Genomic DNA, 19,506 nt, shown 5'->3' with positions numbered 1-19,506 from the left:
TTAAACATGATGGACAGTTTGGTATTGTCATTGAGGTTCTGTTCATTTTTCTCCCAATCTTTTTCCTTTGAGCTTCAGTTTGGATCATGTAGGGGAGGAAAAATATCTTTTCCCTCTACCCTTCTAAGTTCTTGGCTGGAGCCCTGTAACAAAAGACAGATTAAAAAGAGAGAAGCATACAAATTTATTTAATATAAGTCTTACATGATGTGGGAGCCTTCATAAGGAAATGAAAACCTGAAGAAGTGGTTAAACCTTAGTATTTTTATGTTAGATTTGATGAAGGGTGGAGAGTTGTGGAAAAATATGATAGAACCCCCCAAAAAAGGGTATGAACTGAGTGTAGTAAACTGGGGGAAACAGCAAGGCCTGTTCCTTCAAATTCCCTCTTGGTGTCCCTCTGTCTTCAGAGATAAGGGTGGTCCTTTCCTCCGGGTATAAGGAGGGCACCTCTCATATGAGGGTTCTATGACTTGCTTCAGGGGAAGCTCTGTAAGTCCTTCCTGCACCTGCTGTTTCTCAAATTCCTTCAGCTTGAAATATTTAATATGCTATGGTATCATATTTTGGGGTAGCATGCTTTGACCTCTATATTACTATTGGTCTATCTTCTAGTTTACTGATACTTTCTCCTGCTGCTAAGCCTTTCTAGTGGATTTTTTAACATATTGTTTTCAGTTCTAGGATTTCCATTTGGTTCTCAGCCTCCATCTCTCTCCAGAAATTCCCCATCTCTTCATTTATCTTTTCCTGTAAATTCTTTAACATATTCACAACGATTAAAGTCCTTGCTTACAAATTTCAACATGAGTTGTTTGCTTTTTGCTCGATTGTGGACATTTTCATACTTCATTGCACGTATAGTTAGTTACCTTTCTCTTACTGGACATTATGTATGACATATTGCAGAGTTTGGATTGTCACCGTCCCCTGAACACTGTTGGATTTTGTTCTAGTAGGCAATTAAATTCCCAACAGATTCCCCCACTGATTACGTGGGGGCTTAGTTTTAGGCTTTAGGTTTTGTTAGGGTTAGTCTCTCTTAGTTTTGCATTTTGCCCTTAGTCCTAGGGTTTAATCCATGGGCCTGGAATGTGCTGTTACTTCTGAAGTATGATTCTTCTGAGTTTCAAAGAAAAGCTTAAGTGTTTATCAAACACCTCTAACTGGGCAGAACTTGAACTTCAAACTTCTCTCCAGCACCAGGTATGTGCTGGAACCTGTAGCCAGCGATTTCACCTTTCCCTTGTTTTCCCCTGTGCTCGAGACTCTTGCTCTGCTCATCAATTTAGGACTCGGCCAAGAATTTGAAGGCAACTTGTATGCATATTTTATGGCTTTCTTCTCTGTCTCCCTCATCTTCAGGAAAGTTTCCAGACTCAAACTCCAACCTGACTTCTCAGTTTAGTAAGACTCCCTTTCTGCTTAAACTCTATGCCCAAAGGTTCATGCTAATCAGGGTGCAGGGTTGGGTACCCTTGAGGGGAAAGATATTTAAACATGTATCTCCTCCCGTGTCCTTACCTTCTTTCAAGGATGGTTTCTGCTCCAGTTTCTATCTGGTATTGTTTGGTCTTCAACACCTTCAGAAGTTGATTCTTATATTTTGTCAAGTTTATAATTATCAACAGGAGGGTTAGTCTGTTACAAGCCACTCCATCATTACCAGAACCAAAATCCCTAACTGCATTTTAAATGTAAATACATCTTGTGGAGGGGGAGGTCCAAGAGGGAGGGGATATATGTATACATATAGCTGATTCACTTCATTGTACAATTGTAAAGCAACTACAAATTAAAAAAATGTAAATACATCTTACCTAATGTATTAGTGAACATATACACAATTCTATCACAAATGATGTACTTTAATATTTTAAAAACTTTTTTCTGGGCTTCCCTGGTGGCACAGTGGTTGAGAGTCCGCCTGCCGATGCAGGGGACACGGGTTCGTACCCCAGTCCGGGAGGATCCCACGTGCCGCGGAGTGGCTGGGCCCGTGAGCCATGGCTGCTGAGCCTGCGCGTCTGGAGCCTGTGCTCCGCAGCGGGAGAGGCCAGGGCAGTGAGAGGCTCGCGTACCGCAAAAAAAAAAAAAAATTTTTTCAATATACTTGATTTCCCTTATAATGCTTTTAAAAAAAAAGTATTTGAAAACATTATTCTGAAAAGGTTTCAAAAGCTTTGCCAGACTCCCAAAAGAACTCCCAACACAAAAATGTTAAGAACTTGAAAAACGTACGTTAAGAACTCCTGGCCTTAGAGAGTCCCTCCTGCTGCTGCCATAAGTTTCCTGCAGTTGAGGGAAGGAGTTTCTCCAGGATTCCTTCATTACCTACTGAATACCTACTACGTGTCAGGGACTGTCCTAGGCCCATGAGACAGAACAGTAAATAAAACCCAAGTCCCTCCACTCAGAGGTTGGCAGGAACACGAGTGTTCTTTTCACATTTCCATGTCGAAGGACCAGCAGTAAAGTCTTTCTCCTCCAATGACGGGGTTACCTGATGTGGAGGAACAGCCACTGGCTCATATATATTAATTGGATAAAATCCTGTTGGGAGGCTCTACTCCCAGGTTTATTTGTTCTCATCCCTCTTCATCCTACTGTCACAGAGCCTCCACCCTTTTCCTAACCATGAGAGAAAAGGACGTTGCAGGTTGGCAGGAGGAATGTCAGGTGCTGCAGGGAAGCCATAAACTAGGGGAGGACCAACCCCTGGATTTGCAGCCTTTGGTCACTGGCACCCTTAACGAACTCAGTGCTGAGGTGGGGACAGAAGCCACACTACTGGAGGCAAAGTGGGAGGCAGGAGTGTGGTCCTTCTCGAAGTCTGGCAATAAAGGCTAGAGGGAACGGCTAGGCAGGGAGGTAGGCTCAGGAGACAAGCTCTCTTGGGATGAGAAAAGCTTTGGCACTTTTTACTTTTTTTTTTTTTTTTGCGGTGTGCGGGCCTCTCACTTGTCGCGGCCTCTCCCACTGCGGAGCACAGGCTCCGGACGCACAGGCCCAGCGGTCATGGCTCACGGGTCCAGCCGCTTCGCAGCATGTGGGATCCTCCCGGACCGGGGCACGAACCCGTGTCCCCTGCATCGGCAGGCGGACTCTCAACCACTGCACCACCAGGGAAGTAGCTTTGGCACTTTTTAAGGCTGAGGTCAGACAAAGATGGGGTTATAATGAAGTAATTAGTGGGCCAAGTATGGGTAAATGGGACAACTCTGAGATAAGAGCACAGGACAAGCATTCAACAAACTGTAGTTCTTGTACCCAACTGGAATCCACTTTTTTGGCGAAGATTCCACACCATCTCTGTGTGCTGAGTGCACTTCCTGCAGATTCCCAGACCCTATCACTACATAGATTGAGTTTGGAGTTGAAGACCCATTGGCCTGAGACAATCTTCAGCTTCCTTCTCGACGCCTGTCAGGTGCCCACATCCTTGTGGATGTGCTGCCACCTGCTGGAAGGATGGTGGAAGTGGCGACAACCATTTGCCGTAGGGAACTGCTTTCCTAAAATGGCTGCAAAACCCTCACCCAACCCAAACCAGAAACCAGAGGAAGCAGGCAGGCCTAGGATTAAGTCTGGAGGACTCCCTCCGTGCAAGTCCTACAGCTCTTCTGCCATCGCAAAGGGTAACCACCCTCCATCCTCATCTTCCTTTCACTGGAAGTCGGCATAATACCCCTGGCTGGAATGACTAGTAAGACACAGGGCTGGATTGTTTCCTTCACTTCAAAGAAAAACAGCAGTTAGGAAGAAAGAATCCTATTTTTCTGCTCGTGTCTTGCCCCACAGCCGGTTACAGAGAGGCTGAGGTAAACGCCTGGCACACTACCAGCACCATTGACTGCCAGTGGGTTAGCAAGGTGGGTTCAGACTTATCTCAATGCAGGCCCTACCCTAGGAGCCAAGAACTCCTGCAACTGGGCTGCTAGCAGGGTCAGGTTCAGCCCCCCCTGCCAAAGGGAACCCACCCCCCCCATCACCACACGGTCTTAAAAGTTAATACAAGTACTGAATAAGCACTGGCTCTGCCAAGCTGGCAAATGCTAATTCACGTTCCTAGATGGCCGAAGAGTGCACTATGCTTTCAGGTTTAAACCCGGAAGACAGTTGCGGGTTAATGGAGAAGGCCCTGCAGACCCAAAGACCAATCTCACAGGCCCCTTCTTCAAATTCCAGTTTGGGACAGACTGAGCTGCTATGAATGACTTAACTTTTCACATGCTCAGCTAAAACTCTACTCAGCGTTGCTTTAAGACGTAACATACTTAAACTCATGAGTAGCCCTAATGGGCTCCAACTAATTAAACTTTTAATTCTAGAAAAATATAGGCTACCAAGGGTTCATTTCATTATTTTGCTTTTAATTTTTATCAGAGTATAGTTGCTTTACAATGTTGTGTTAGTTTCTACTGTACAGCAAAGTGAATCAGCTATACGTATACATATATCCCCCTTCTTGTGGATTTCCTTCCCATTTGGGTCACCACAGAGCACTGAGTAGAGTTCCCTGAGCTGTAGGCTCTCCAATGGTTCATTTTAGTTTTTAGGTTTGCCTGACGAGAGGATGTCCCTCTGCTGGCTTGATTTTTCTTCCCAGCAGCACCCACATTTCCAATCTTCCACCCCTTCAAACCAGGTTATTTGTCCTGGTCTGCGCCTTTAGTACTTACAACGGACTTGACTTGGTGAGTGGTGCGTGATATGCACAAGGTTTAGATTCCCTCATCCTGCCAGCAACTCATAACCAGGCCAAAACTAAGCTAATTCAAATCCTTTAGTTTGCCCTCTAGTCTACCAGTACTGGATTTTTGAGTTGGCATTTTCATTCTGTACCATCTTGCGCACCATTTTTCAACTAAATATATCATGTTAATCGCTTGACCTAGGCCTCTCATGTGACCTTTTACTAGAAGTGGAGGGTGTGGGCAAGGGAATGCTTAACAAGCCAAAATGTCCACGTTCTCATCATAGCGCAAAACCAAAGGCCTTTCTTGTTGGTTTAACCTGAGGGTGCTGGGGGAATTACAAAAGATATCAGGTCCATCGGCTAGACCGGTAGCTTCCTCTCCAGCCTCACAGTCCCAAAGCCTCCGTTTTGGCCCACGCACCCAGCAGGAAGTACACTCATCAGTCGTCGCTCTCGCACCCACCTAAACAAGGCCGGACCAAAGTGCTCCTGGCCCTCTTTCCAAAGCACTTTTTCAGGACACCTGACCCCTCAGGCCTGTTTCTAAGTCGGCTAAGGCCACAGTGGACTTCCAATGAGCCTTTCACGTGACATACACAGGGCTGCAAAAACTTATGGCTGGGATACTTGAAACCAAAGCATAAGCATTTTCACAGGGGGTGGAGATCTGGAGTGGCAGAACTGATTTGCCATGCTCCACTCTCAGTGTATTCCAGGAGAAACACTCTAGGACAGGAAGTACAAGTCTGGCACCAGAGTTTAGGACTTTTAATTTGTCCCAAAGTTGCTAAAGCAAAAATCATGATAAAACATTCTGCTTTCCTTTATAACCCACCAACGCAAAAAAACAAAAACAAAACCAAAAAACTCCGTAGGAAAAAAATGGTTTTGTACATGGGAGGAAACAATATAAATTCAAAACTTACAGATAAGGGTTAGCTCTATCACTCATCTCTTTAAAAAGTTTATACGAATATCCAGTCAACACCAACAGGGTTATCTCCCTTGAAATGTTATCTATACGGATTTCCAAGTAGACCACAGGGCTGTATACTGTCTTGGAATGTCCTCAGAAGGCTCTGTCATTGAGCAGGTAACAGAGTAAAAACCTCAGAGTCCTTTCTTTCAAATGGAAGAGGGGAAGACAGGGATAGAAGAAACTATTCGAACTTCGTCTTCTTTCCTTGTGGCTTGTGGTCTCCTCCTCCTCCTCCTCTGCCTCCTCGGAAGCCTCCTCGCCCTGCAGGAAGGCAAGCCGTCACTGAAGAGTGGCTGCAAAGCTGCCAGCCATGCCCTCCCCAGCAGGATGAGTGGGGACTGGTGCAGGAACCGGGGCCTGCAGGCTCAGGTCCAGGAGTGCACTGCCACGGCTACCTGGCACACACAGCTGGGTGGCCACCGCGCCCCTTACCTCCAAAGCCTCCCCGGCCTCGGCCTCCAAATCCACCTCGGCCGCCACCTCGGCCTCCTCCTCGGCCACCGAAGCCACCTCGGCCTCCTCCTCGGCCACCGAAGCCACCTTCACCCTTAGGCTTGGCCCAGTCCAAAGTAACTTTGTTTCCATCGATTTCACCATCTTCCATGGCCTCCTTGGCAGCTTTGGCCTCTTCCTCGCTGTTGAAGTCTACAAAACCAAACCTAAAAACACCAAACGAAATCGCCCATTATAAAGCCAACATGTGGAACAAATGCCAAGTTACTCCCACATGTTGGATGGTGACGCTTAGCTGGGGCAAGACCCAGGTGAGGGCAGTTCCCTATGGAAAGCTGAAACAGAATGTCCCACAAAACAGCTGAATATACCTCTGTGAAGACAGAAGGCAACAATGCTAGCTCTGTGAATTGTCTCTTCTTCTCGTGCGAATCCTAAACTGTCACCGATCGACAGAAAGGAGCTCAATGAGAAGACGTCTTAGGTGGGAACTCTCCACCTGGTGGACGCCACATGTTCCCTGCATCTTACTTACCCCTTAGAGGATCCAGTCTCCCGGTCAGTGACTATCCTTGCACGAACAGAGCCGTCAAACGACTCCTTTAATGTCTCTTCTGTAGTATCCTCAGACAGACCTTTGACAAACAGAGTTTTGGATGGCTCTGGGAAAAGAAAAATAAAAATTGTACTTTTTATTAAAGTCACAATTTATGACAGCATGCTGGACTTGCATGTTGCAGTCTAGTATCTGACTACTGGCTAAGAATGCTCATCTTAGCAAAAGGTAGTAGCATTTCACCTCGAGTGTCTGGGTAAAAGCAACTTGGTCAACTAACGTTTAAAGCGAAGGGCTTAGACCAAATGCCATGTCAAGTTTACACTGATCACCAGAGCAGCTGAGAATCTTTTATGGAAAACAGGAGAAGCAGCGACCCAGGCAAGTGAAAGTAGTTCTAAACCAGGCAGCTACAAACACCATACAAGACAGTAAACCCCTGGCAAATGTGCTGCTCAGTGTTGACTTCGCTGGATCAGAACTTGACTATCTAGAGGACTTTTCTTGAGATTCCATCAGTTATTTCTCAGATAATCAGTCATCATATCCAGTATCATTTACTCAGCAGCAACAGAAACAAACGTTCTAGATCTGAGGACGCAACCACAAACAACCTCCTGTTAATGAAGTGAACTTACGGCTTCTTGCATTAGGTTGTCCCCTGGGTCCTTGCAACTCCAGCCTGATGGCTCTGCCCTCAATTTCCCTTTTATTACATGAATTTAAAGCTTCTTTAGCATCTTCAAATGATGCAAATTCTATAAATGCATACCTGAGGATAAAGAGTCAACATTTAGAGTACGTTACCAAGCACATGGCTCCTCTGATGCCACCAAGCCTTTTTCTTCAAACACTTCAATGGTGCAGCTTCTACTAATGGCCAGAAGAACATGATTTTACCTCAAGATACTCTTAAAAGCCTGTAACTGACAACATAAAGATACTAATTATTTTACCCTTTAGATTTGCCACTTTGGTTCTGGGGCACTTTGATAAACGTTGCCTTCTCAAATACTTCCTGAAGAGTTTCTTCCGTTGCACTATAGGAGAGGTTGCTTAAAACCAGGGTTTTTGATTCACCTACAAATAAAGAGATGTCAAATTAAGACTGAAGCAGTAGTTCCCAACGTCAGTCACAGCTATACATTGTTCTTCAAGAATCTCTGTGCTTGGGAGAGTTAACACACCAATGTTGATACAAGTGGAACCCTACCTGGTACTCAACATATCACGTACCTACTATGTACTGTTACATGCTGCTTCCTTCCACTCCTACTGTTCAGATGTAAGCTGACTACAGCCCTGTGTCTTCCCAGCATATTCTAATTTTTAAATGCACACGATCTAAGTCCTTTACAGTATAAAACATGCAAAGGAAGCTAGATTTATCTGTGTTCTAGTACAAAGATTTCATATAACCCTCATTCAAGACACTCAATTACAAATACAGGTATAACTTGCTGATCTACATCTCCAACCAATTTATCAGTCAACTTTATAAAGGACAAAGATGCAAAGGATTTCTTTTCCCTCCATCAATTCCAGAACGCTGTAGGAAGCCTATAAATTCTTACCAGTCCAAGTGCTATTCTTTCCACCTCTATGGTCTTGACCTTGACCTTTCTCTCCGGTATAGTACAGGGAAATGGATCGCCCATCTATCTCTGTTCCCTGCTTTTCTTCCAAGGTTTTCTCTGCATCAGCTTCTGTCTTAAATTCAATATAAGCAATCCTACAAAAGGAAAAAACATTAAGAACTCACTTGATTTTTAAAACCATATTAATTCTCTAACACAGATGTTTTTTAATCTCAGCAATATGCCCATATTTCAGATAAGTACAATAAAAATGTCCTTTGTTTTATAGTAATTGAAATATTCAAGGTTTCTGCCATCTTCCACTTTTCAATTTAAACTTTTCTCCCATTACAGAAAGTTTGCCAAACACTTCTAGAAAATTTGTTCACATTAAGTCCACCTCACTACAATAATCAATTATTTCCAAAACATTTACTGTAAGCGAGGCACATGTATAGTATTTTATACATCAGCTCATCTTACGATAAAATCACTATTTTATCACTTAATTTAAAGTACATTATCCCCACTGTACAGATGGGTGACTGACATAGGTTACAGAATAATTAATTTGCCCAAAATCACAAACACAGGAAAATTAAATCAACATTTCTTTTATAAATTAGTAAAGTTCATTAATTTTAATGAAACACTGCAGTAGACACAAAACATACCCTTTACTCTTTCCATCCTTGCTGACTAATCTGATCTCCACAGCATCTTCGAACACTTCTTTTAATTCTTCCTGAGTAACTTTATAAGGAAGATTTTTAGCCAAAAGTGTTCTCGCATCTCGTTCTAGATTAAAAAACACAAAAATGAACTGGATGGCTTAAAAGACGATTCTTCCCCCAAAGATCACCAAAGACTGACCAATGTAAAAGTTCTGTTTAAGAAATAATTTTGAGGGACTTCCCTGGCTGTCCAGTGGTTAAGACTCTGCGTTCCCAACGTAGGGGGCACGGGTTGGATCCCTGGTCAGGAAACTAAGATCCTGCGTGCCACACAGCACAGCCAGAAAAATAAAATAAAAAGGTTAAAAATTTAAAAAAAAAGAGTTTCTACAAGTAGGAGGCACTCTGCTACTATGGAGATATAGCAGTGGCAAAACAAACTGCTGTCACAGCTGACAACAAACTATGCACTGAATATTTAAAATACGGCTAAATATTATGTTTTATATAGAAGAGACGTTCAGTATTCTTCAATTAAAAATATCATTAAAAAACAAAAAAAGTGTAGGGAATTCCCTGGCGGTCCAGTGGTTGGGACTCAGAGCTCCCACTGCAGGGGGGCACGCTTCGATCCCTGGTCACAGAACTAGCATCCTGCAAGCTGCACGGCATGGCCAAAAAAATTTTTTTTACTTAAAAAAATTAAAAAATAAAAAGATCATAAACACACACTTAAAATGTGACAAGTGCATACAGAGAAGGGTAAAAGATGCAAAAGGAGTAGTTAGGGATCTGCTTGCTCTAGGTCCAGTGAGGAAAGGACTCCATCTTTTTTTTTTTAGGACTCTGTATTAATTTAGGTACATCTAACCAATTATTTTTTGATTAAGTCTAGCAAGCAGTGCCAGGCACTGTTGTAAACATTTAACATTCTAATTCATTTAATCCTCACAACATTATGAGGAAGCCAAAGGAAAAAAAGTTAAACTACTTACCCTGGTTTGTCTACATTAGATTAGATACATAGTCATTAACAAGTATCATCATTACCTAAAGTTTTACATACCTTTCTTACTGTCTTTTCCCTTTGGTTTTTCTAGTTTAATTTCATTGCCAAAGACTTTTAAACCAGTGAGTTCCAAGGCTTTTTCCAGGTCTTCAGCAGATTCAAAATCCACATAGCCAAACTTCCTTTAAGGCGAAGAGGACAAAAAAAATTACAGGTGGGGGGAAAAAACAAAAAAACCCACCAAACAAGAGCCACGTAACACATATTCTGGGCAAGCAGCAACACTAATATGACGGTGCAAACAAGGATTAAAAAGCACCTATACAATTAATAAAACTGAGTCAGGCTCTTTTAAGCTGAGGCTACAGAGCAGGATCCAAGTACCAAGACCTGATGCAAGTTCACCTCTGAGATCTTCATTAGTTACACTGCGCCTTAACAACTGATAGCAGATGACCAAAAAAACGTGTTTAAGCACTAAGATAGGAAAATCCTGTCTGATTAAAAGCATTCACTATTATGGCTTCTCAGGTCTAATAGCTACTTCTAAGATAAGCATCAAATCTCATTATTAGAAACTAGACTGTGCTATATCAAAAGTTATGGAAAATTATGGGAATTTCAATTTGGGGGTTTTACAATTTTATAGTCCAATGATTTAATTCATTAATGTCTAATCTTTGACGACTTTAACATACTCACATTAAGGATAATGGGCTAAGGTTCTAAAAGGGGAAGGAAAAAGCATTAGCAGACCCACGAGTATCGTGCAGAACTACAGCATAGCTCCCCCACACTTACCTAGACACACCAATTCTGACATCAACAACTGCAAGATCATTTTTCGCAAAAAGGTCACTGATACCCGTTTTCAATTCAGGAGCAGATTTACTGAAGTTCAGGTTTCCAACAAAGAGATTGAAAGATGTAGTTGGTTCTGTGGCTGTACAAAAAATTTACTCAACTTAGTCTATTTTCCACTATATTTGACTATTAGTCAAATTATTTCTGTACATAGCACATCAGCACATTGCAATATAACATCAGGTTTCAGTATTAAGTCCCTTTGCTGTTCATCACTTGTGCTATTAGGTGTTATTTCCCACCTCCCAATTCTCTAAGTTACCTTCCACTTTCTGTTTCTTGGCTTCGGGAGCTGCTTTTTGTTTGGCCATTTCCTTCTTTCGCTTTCCAGGTGCTTCTTTGACAAGTTCTGGTCAAGATATCAAACAATCTATGTCATCCACAAGTAGCCACACATCCTCAAGCATCTCCTTTAAACAAAGCTCATGCCAATGCACTTCAGAACCTATAACTTGATTACCTTCCTCCTCCTCGTCCTCCTCCTCGTCTTCGTCCTCCTCGTCCTCGTCCTCCTCCTCGTCCTCGTCCTCCTCCTCATCCTCCTCGTCATCTTCCTCATCTTCATCTTCAGCAGTGTTCTTTGCCTTCACAGGAGCAGCTTTTGCTGGACCTTTCTTTCCTTTGGCTGCTGCAGTCTCCATAGCTTCTTCTTCTGAGTCTGAAAGAGAAGCCACCTCGTCAAAAACTCAGAATTATCCCAGTTCTATTCCTAGTCCTAGGAAAAGCCAAAGGAAAATGAATGTAATCTTGTCCATGCCACTGTGCTTAGTTGTTATGGCAAGAATTAACAAATCACTTGGAAGCAAAATTCTACATTGTGAAAAATACAGGATGAGCTGTTTGAAGCATGTTCCTCAGGAGCAGGCAATCATTCACAGGCACCACAGGTACCACAAGTGCACCACAAGCAGCCCAGAGAAACCCTGGGATGCTGCTTGTCTAACCCACCCCAGGTCATCAGGAGCACAGCATTACCACCCACGCCTCACCCCTAATGTATCTTGCAAACAGGAGCCCAAGGACTCCCAACACAATGCCTTACCATCCTCATCATCCTCGTCATCCTCATCATCGTCTTCACCATCATCCTCGTCATCCTCATCCTCGTCATCCGAGGCAGGAGCAGCAGTTGCTTTCATCACCGCAGGCTCGAATTCATCCTCATCCTCCTCTTCATCCTCCTCCTCCTCCTCTTCACTGTCATCTTCATCTTCCTCATCACTGTCTTCCTTCTTGGCATTCTTGCCGTTCTTTGCTCCCTTGGCTGGAGCGGCTGCTCCCTTCTTACCAGGGGTTGCTACCAATGCTTTGCCTGGTGTGGCTCCCTTTTTGCCAGGTGTTGCTACTGCTTTGGCAGGTGTAACTGTCTTCTTGGCTGGCGTAGCGGCTGTCTTTTTGCCAGGGGTGACAACTGCTTTCTTTGCCGGTGTGGCAACTGCAACCTTTTTTGTTGGGGAAACCATCATCTTCTTTGCTGGAGTTGTGGTAGCCTTTTTGCCTTTTTTCTGAGGAATAACAACCTTAAGAATAAATAAAAACCAACATAGGCCTGTTTCCAAACTCAAGAGAGCCTTGGTCCCATAAATGAATGCTAAATTCTAGCACTGCCTCTAGATGAAGACCACATGCACTAGATGTTAGCAAGTTAAACTACAGGGTCAAGTAACATGTCCTTCTGTACGCTTCAAGTCACAGTTCGGCAGCACACCCTAACACGGACTCTGAAAATAGACTGGATGCCACTGCGTGGGCTTAGGCAAAGTTTTAAAACTTAATTTTAAGCCTCAATAGTTTCCCCATCTGAAAATAACTCAACTTTATACGTTGCTTTAAGGATTGAGTTGATATATGTAATTAAAAGCCTTACACATAGAAAGGACTACCTGCTAAGTGTTATTAAATTATTTGGGGCTCTCACAGTGGGTGGAGGAATAAAGTTCACTGAATGTTCATTCTTAGGACCAAAGAGAAAATGAACATCAAGTAGTCAAGCTGTACAGTCAATCGTTGCAAAATTAATACAAAGAGTGAACACATTGGCTTGATAAAAAACTGTCGTTTTATCTACATTTAAGTCACACTCAAAACCACATTTTGTTGACTATTGGTTTTATCAGGTTATGTGTGTCAAAATAAAATATTAAATTCTAAATAAGAAACATGAGCAAATACAGCAATTAGGTGTCTTTGCAGCTAGCCAACAGTAGCTGGGAGTGCTAATTAAGTGCTAACACAACAGGAGGTGGCAACCCTCAATCCACACATTTTAACAGTGTTTAGTATTACCAAACCCATACAGGATAACAAAGACCAATTAATCCTACTTAGAGACTAGAAGAATCTGTTAAGGCTAACCTCAGACCTAAATACAATGCTCAAAGCTGCCACTCGCAGGACAGTTAACTGTCCAGGCTGTTTCTCCAGCTGGTATGTGGGGCTAATGTGTTCAAAGTGGAAAACTAATAATATATTATTGCATTATATCACACCAAGCCCTGCAGAGGGCACATGAAAACTCCACACCTTCATTACTCTTATGGTATCTTGACAGGTCAATAAAAACTCTGTGAAACGCTGGACCATTACAACAGGTCATATATGAATGAATATAATCCTATTTTTTGCCAGTATTTTCAGACATCCAATACCACGTGCTTTTAACTCTCCATTTTGTAGTTTAACACAATTCTGCGTTAAACTATATACAATTACCTCTTCTCCACTGCTATCATCCTCTTCATCTTCTGACATTTCCTCATCTTCACTATCTTCTTCTACCTCCTTTGGGGGAGGAGCCATTTTCTTGGGGTCACCTTGATTTTTACCGGCCTAAAACAGACGCATTACACATTACACCTCCCACATTTCAGGCCATTCTTCAGAGTAAAACGGCAATCATCTCCCTCAGAACCCGCTCTTCATACTGTTAAGTATAATTAACGTAAAAACTACTCTTCATACCAATGGTAACACAGGTGAATTCTCAACTTCCCACATATTTCCTGTCAAGTTCTTCAAAATCCAACCTTAGGATAAAAACGCAACTTCAAGAAAACGGTCTCTCTTCTTGCTGCGTCCTTTAAGCACACCCATTTTAAAAACTATACATCCAGCCAGAATCGAACCTTGCATCGCGGCACAATTTTTCAATAGCGCCTACAATCGGACCACTGTAACAGCTAACAATCCATGGCCCTTCACCTGGGGAAAACCACCTTAAAAAAGCCTTTGGGGTAAGTTGTGGCACCTAATCCCACCACCCTCGTCTGAATTTAAATTAGGGCAGTCTTAAAAAAAAAACAAATCCACGTCTTAACCTTTAGTCTTCCATTAAGTTTTCCTTTCCCAGGTTATCAACCCCGCCCCTTTCATCCCCGGCAGGGCCACGTGGGGGTAAGTCGCAGGCCACCATGTGCGCGCAGCCCTGCGCAAAAAGCACGCGGCAGGGCCTCCTTCCGGAGCCCACCTGCCGCCCGCCCGGAGCTGAGACCCCGTGGGCCGCCGCTCTCCGCCCCAGGACCCGGGGCCCTCAGCAGGCGCCAGGACCCACGCGGCGCGGCCCACGTGGCGGGCCGCGAGCCGGGGCACATGCGTCAGGAGGCGGGGCTCCGCTCGGGCCCGTCGCAGGAGTTTGGCCTCATCCGTCCGGGGCCCAGCGCCCCCTTCCCGCGCTCAGCCCCCAAGTCCTTCCCCGCCGCATCGACCATCCGCCGCACCTGCCGAAGCTCTTCACGTCGCTACCACACAGCCAAAAGCCGCGAGACCTCCCAGCTAATCGCGCGAGACTTCCCGCACTATGGCGCCCTCGAAGGAGCCCGGGGTGGCGCGCAGGCCCTCCTCCTGGCGGCGCCGCGCGCGCGCTCCTCGGAAAACAGGCCTTGACGTCCGTGCTCGCGCGGGCAAGGCCTCTTACCTTTGCAAGCTTTACCATGATAGCGGCTTAGGACTGCAGAGTGTGTGGCGAGCGAGTGGCGCAGATGAGCCCAGAAGAAGCGAAGCAACGTCGATGGCGGCCGCTGATCGCAGAGCTCGTACGCTTGGCTGCCAGCTAGAGCTCGAGACTGAGGCGAAAGACTGAGCCTGCCCAGTAATCGCCTCTGGAAAGGCGACGACGGCGCCCTCGTGACTCCGCCGCGACCAACCAGAGTTCGCGTCCCTCCCATAAGCCAATCGCGAGCCTCTACCTGAGAACGGCGCGGGGCGGGGCACGGGCAGGAGTGGGCGGGCAGAGGAGGCCAGAGAAGGGGGGAGGGGATTCGTGGCGGCGGCCTAGGGACGGGACTCGCTTTGTGCAAGGCCAGCGCTGATTGGGCCGTGAGCGCGCGGTTCCCGGAGTGCCTATCCACGGCCCGCGCTCGCGGCGCCTGCGCCGTGGGACGGACATTTTTGGCGCCGCGTGTTCCCTAATTCCCGGGCGGTGGGGAGTGGTGGTGGTTTTCGGCTCCCCAGTGTGTCTGGGTCTTGTCGACTGTGGAGGTCTTGAGTTTCCTGGGAGGCTTCACGCACGACCCCGGCCCGCACTCCACGCAGAGCCTCCTGGAGGGAGGAAAGATAAGAGTTTGCCTAGTTTCCTAATTAGCCCGAGACCGTCGGGAATTCAGGGTCCACTGCGTTGAGGGACCACCTTCGTCCCGCCCGCTAACGAACCGGGAGCCAGAAAGTCCCCCTGTCTGCTGGTGACTCCCCCGGCCCACGCGCCTGACGCTGCCTTCTGAGAGCCGCTGATATAGACAGTTGCGTATGTTTGTGAGGTTTACTGTGAGCAGCGCACAAACATAATATTTAATCTCAAGAAACCTCATGCACTAGGTAATTTTACCAGTGGGAAACACCCTGGTGGTCACTGGATGTTACAACTGCGGGATGGGGAGAAGAACTTGGTCAGGCCAACCACAGTGCAGGGCCTTTGGCCACTCAAAAGTTCCCTCTTTGTTATTTGGGACTAAAGCAGCTATTTTAAAATGGTGGCTGCTAAATCAGTGTCACCAGATGGTCTAGGAGTCAATCAAAAGAGTCAAAGAAAAGTTCCCTTGTTGGCGGAAGCACAGAAAATTGCCCTTGCGTTGTGTTTTTGCCAATTATTCAGATGGGTCATTGTGGCAAAACTTAATTGGTGTCAAACTTAACCTAGAGCACTTTCTTCAGTTTTGAGCCTGCCCAGGTAGGATGGTTACATCCTGGGCACCTGGTGCCTGGTACAAAACCAAGATCCCTTCAGCTGTGATGATATTTCCCTAACTGAACTAATGTTCAGAATCACCTCTGGAGTTTCTAATTAAAGAGGTGTGGCATTGGGCCCAGGATTTTTTTTATTTGTTTTGGGGTTTTGTTTGTTTGTTTGTTTGTTTTGCGGTACGCGGACCTCTCACTGTTGTGGCCTCTCCCATTGCGGAGCACAGGCTCCGGACGCGCAGGCTCAGTGGCCATGGCTCACAGGCCCAGCAGCTCCGCGGCATGTGGGATCTTCCCGAACCGGGGCACGAACCCGTGTCCCCTGCATTGGCAGGCGGACTCTCAACCACTGTGCCACCAGGGAAGCCCCAGGATTTTGTATTTTAACAAGGGCTGGTGGGGATTCTGCGAGCAATCAAGTTATTTTGCAACTCTTCCTGGAAGGCTCCTGTGACTGAGTGAATAGAAAACTCACAGCTACCCACTGGGGCTCTCTGATCAGGAAGGAAGCTGGGGCCAGTTCTCTGGTCTGCACCCTGCTTTCTGATGATCTGTGGAGAGCACCCTGAGGAGGTTCTCATTTTAAACTCTGGGATGGGGACCAAGGGGACACTTACTGGGTGATGGGGGACGGAAAGAACAGCATAAGCCAAGGCATGGTGGAGTAAGACCCCCGTGTTTGCAAGCAGTTTGGCACAGAGCAAGCTTGGGGCACTCATGGGAAGAGGCTGGAGAGAGCAGTGCATGATCAAGTGACGGGGATGAGTTATAGTAATACTGGCGTGGCTGGCTTGTCATTCAGATCTCAGTTTACATCACCTCTTGAGAGGCCTTTCCCCAACCCTCCAATGAAAAGTGCCGCCCAGAGGCTCCCTACCACATCACCCTAACCGAGTCCTCTGCAGGTGCTTACCACTACCTGGCATTTTTCTTGTCTGTTTACTGTCTGTTTGCTCCTTCCCCAGCCACGAGAACACAGACTTTGTTCTTTGCTCTATTCCTGGCGCCTCAAGCATTGCCTGACATAAGTAGTGGTGAAAATTATTTGTTGAATGAATGAAGTATTTAGGTAAAAGGAGCAGTGGAGAAAGCCAGTATAGCTTAGTGTTCAAGTGCCTTGCTTTGGAGCCAGCCTGGGACAGAAAAACAGTAATAGCTAATATATAATACTTACGAAGTTCCAAGCACTATTCCAGTTCTTTATACATAATATATATATAAATTCATTTACTCTTAGAAAAAAATTATCACAATTTTACAGAAACTGGGGCATAGATAAGTTAACTTGTCTAGGGTCACACAGCTAGGAACTAGGATTTAAATTGAGACCCTGCTCTGTCATCCCAGTTTCTTTATAAAATGTGTATAATAATAGTACCTGACATTTGGGTTGTTATGAGTATTAAGTGAGATGTGTAATAAGCCCTCAGTATTAGCTATTGTTATCATTGACAGACTTCGTGACTTGAATAGAGAGGGAGAACAGATCATTTATTTCCATTATCTGTTGAGTGTGTGTATGTATGTGGAGTGATACCAGCAGGGCTGCAGGGCTGGGGGGAAGCTCCTGAGTTCAATGTTGGACATGATGCATGCATAAGAAATACCCATCGCTTTAGGCCAGGTGTCCCCAACCCGCAGGGGACCGATACCGGTCTGCGGCCTGTTGGGAACCGGGCCGCACAGCAGGAGGTGAGCGGTGGGTGAGTGAGCGAAGCTTCATCTGCCGCTCCCCGTCGCTCCCATCACCTCCTGAACCATCCTCTCTCCCCACCGCATCCCCCCATCCGTGGAAAAACTGCCTTCCACAGCCAGTCCCTGGTGCCAAAAAGGTTGGGGACCGCTGCTTTAGGCAGCTGGCTCTATGGAGGTGGTCACACAGCTGCAGACACAGATGGCATGAGGGACCAGCCTAGCATAGCAGCCAGAGTGAGGAGAGGAGAAGGCTGGGCAGACCCAGACCCAGTGGTGGAAAACATCTAGGGTGGGAGAAGGCCCAGAGGCAGAAGCCAAGCTAGAAAAGGGGAGTTTTGGAAGCCAAGGAAGAAAGGGTTTCAAGAAAAAAGGAAGAAAGAACAGTATCCAATGCCACAAAAAAGTCAAATAAGGTGAGGCCTGAGAGGGTCTACTGGATTTGGTATTAAAAGATGTTGGAGAATTTGGCAAGTGTGATGGGGAAGAAGCCACACTGCTGCGGATGGAAAAGTGGCAGTGCTAAGTGTAGGGCCCCTGGAGGAAGCACTCCTGGGAGAGGGAGTGGTCGCAGCTCAAGCTTCCCCATAGCTTATAGCCTATGGGGAAGGACCCAGTAGAGGGAGAGTTGGAAGCTTAGAAAAGAAACAAGAGGACAAGATTGAGTGAGAATTCCCAAATGAAGGGGCTACCCCTTAGTCCACACCAATTTGAGACTAAAGGTAAGCGTACCTGTGTAACTAACACAGAAGAGTAAGCCAGAATGTAGGCTCGGGGGTGGGGGTGGGGGGACGGAGCTTACTGCCAGGACAGCTTAGTGCCTCTTAAGTGCCCAGACAGTGCCTGGTGCATAAAAGATGCTTAGGAAATGTCCATTCAATGAATGGAGTATGGTGTGACAATTACGATAATTCCTGTCTGCTGGTGTCTTCTTTTGGAAGAATAGGGCCCCCCGTGGCCTCAACTCCCTTCTGTACATACCCCCACCTCCTGCCCCTCTGCTTGGGGTACCCTCTCTGGTTTTGGTTCCACCTCCCGGGGACGACTGTCCCCTGACAGCGCCCAAATCAGGGTCTCTGCAGAGCCTCTTTCCTCCTGGGCTCCAGGCAGCTCCCTTTGGTGTCCTATAGATCTTCAAATTCCAAGCATCACAAACTGAATTCAGCTGCTTCCTCCGCTCTGAACCGCCGTCTTCCATACCTTCTTAAACGAGACACAGCAACTGGCCCTCCCAGTCCAGGGCCAGACACAGTCTTAGACCCGACCGTCCCCCTCAGCCCCCAAGGCAGGGGCTTCCCACAGCCTGGCCCTTGGGAGTCTTTGGAATCACTCCCCTACTCTTCCCACAGCTTCCTTCTTACTTCAAGCTTCGTCATCCTGCCTAGATTAAGGCAGCAATTCTGAACTGGCCTCCCTGACACCAGTCTTGCCCCCCATCTTAATTTGCGTGTAGCCACATCAGGTTTTTTTTTGTTTTATTGGCTGCGCCACGCAGCTTACAGGATCTTAGTTCCCCGACCAGAGATTGAACCCACACCCTCGGCAATGAAAGCGCGGAGTCCTAACCACTGGACTGCCAGGGAGTTCCTGCCACATCAGTTTTTTAAATCTACAGATACAAACACATTCTAATAAATGAAAGATTTCAATGACTTCTCCTACCCGGCACGGTGAACCCCCAGTGCCGCAGCCCACCAATGAAAGCCCACTTCCTGCTGCAGAGAAGGGGACTAAGGTGAGGCGAGCGAGGCATTTGTCTCAGGAACAAGATCTAAGGCGCACCAGAAACTGAGTGATCAAGATAAGTAGTATTTCAGTGCAGTATTTTTTC

At 45.9% G+C, this 19,506-nt stretch overlaps 1 protein-coding gene and 3 non-coding genes across 6 annotated transcripts; all 4 read right to left on the bottom strand.

Annotated features, from left to right (window-relative positions):
- Positions 1-5,452: 5,452 nt before the first annotated feature.
- NCL (nucleolin) lies at positions 5,453-14,900 on the bottom strand. Of its 3 annotated transcripts, none has more exons than XM_067740240.1 (14): positions 14,725-14,900; positions 13,524-13,640; positions 11,854-12,331; positions 11,272-11,469; positions 11,074-11,160; positions 10,749-10,890; positions 10,005-10,129; positions 8,939-9,062; positions 8,262-8,419; positions 7,644-7,767; positions 7,326-7,459; positions 6,667-6,793; positions 6,111-6,337; positions 5,453-5,939 (listed from the first exon to the last, which is right to left on the bottom strand). In XM_067740240.1, the coding sequence occupies exons 1-14, from the start codon at positions 14,740-14,742 to the stop codon at positions 5,860-5,862; spliced, it is 2,139 nt and encodes a 712-aa protein (XP_067596341.1). In that variant the 5' UTR covers positions 14,743-14,900; the 3' UTR covers positions 5,453-5,859. The 3 variants fall into 3 exon arrangements, with proteins under 3 accessions (XP_067596341.1, XP_067596342.1, XP_067596343.1); XM_067740241.1 differs by having other exon boundaries at positions 11,854-12,316; XM_067740242.1 differs by lacking the exon at positions 14,725-14,900 and adding an exon at positions 14,528-14,546.
- LOC137226839 (small nucleolar RNA SNORA75) lies at positions 6,475-6,608 on the bottom strand. Its single transcript, XR_010944542.1, has one exon. It is a non-coding gene; the product is annotated as a small nucleolar RNA SNORA75 (small nucleolar RNA).
- LOC137226849 (small nucleolar RNA SNORD20) lies at positions 7,158-7,237 on the bottom strand. The gene has a single exon (XR_010944549.1). It is a non-coding gene; the product is annotated as a small nucleolar RNA SNORD20 (small nucleolar RNA).
- On the bottom strand, positions 10,965-11,034 carry LOC137226848 (small nucleolar RNA SNORD82). The gene has a single exon (XR_010944548.1). It is a non-coding gene; the product is annotated as a small nucleolar RNA SNORD82 (small nucleolar RNA).
- Positions 14,901-19,506: the final 4,606 nt, after the last annotated feature.

The sequence above is a fragment of the Pseudorca crassidens genome, chromosome 6 (assembly GCF_039906515.1).
Source record: "Pseudorca crassidens isolate mPseCra1 chromosome 6, mPseCra1.hap1, whole genome shotgun sequence".
Taxonomy (NCBI): Eukaryota; Metazoa; Chordata; class Mammalia; order Artiodactyla; family Delphinidae; genus Pseudorca; species Pseudorca crassidens.
The sequence above is the reverse complement of the archived record's forward strand: the minus strand, read 5'-3'. Positions and strand labels throughout refer to the sequence as shown.

Coding starts and splice junctions, on each gene's coding strand:
- NCL (XM_067740240.1), bottom strand. Junction 10,891..11,073: donor CAAGAAACAGAAAGTGGAAG/GTAACTTAGAGA, acceptor TTTTTTGTACAG/CCACAGAACCAACTACATCT. Junction 6,794..7,325: donor ACAACCTAATGCAAGAAGCC/GTAAGTTCACTT, acceptor TTCTTTTCCCAG/AGCCATCCAAAACTCTGTTT.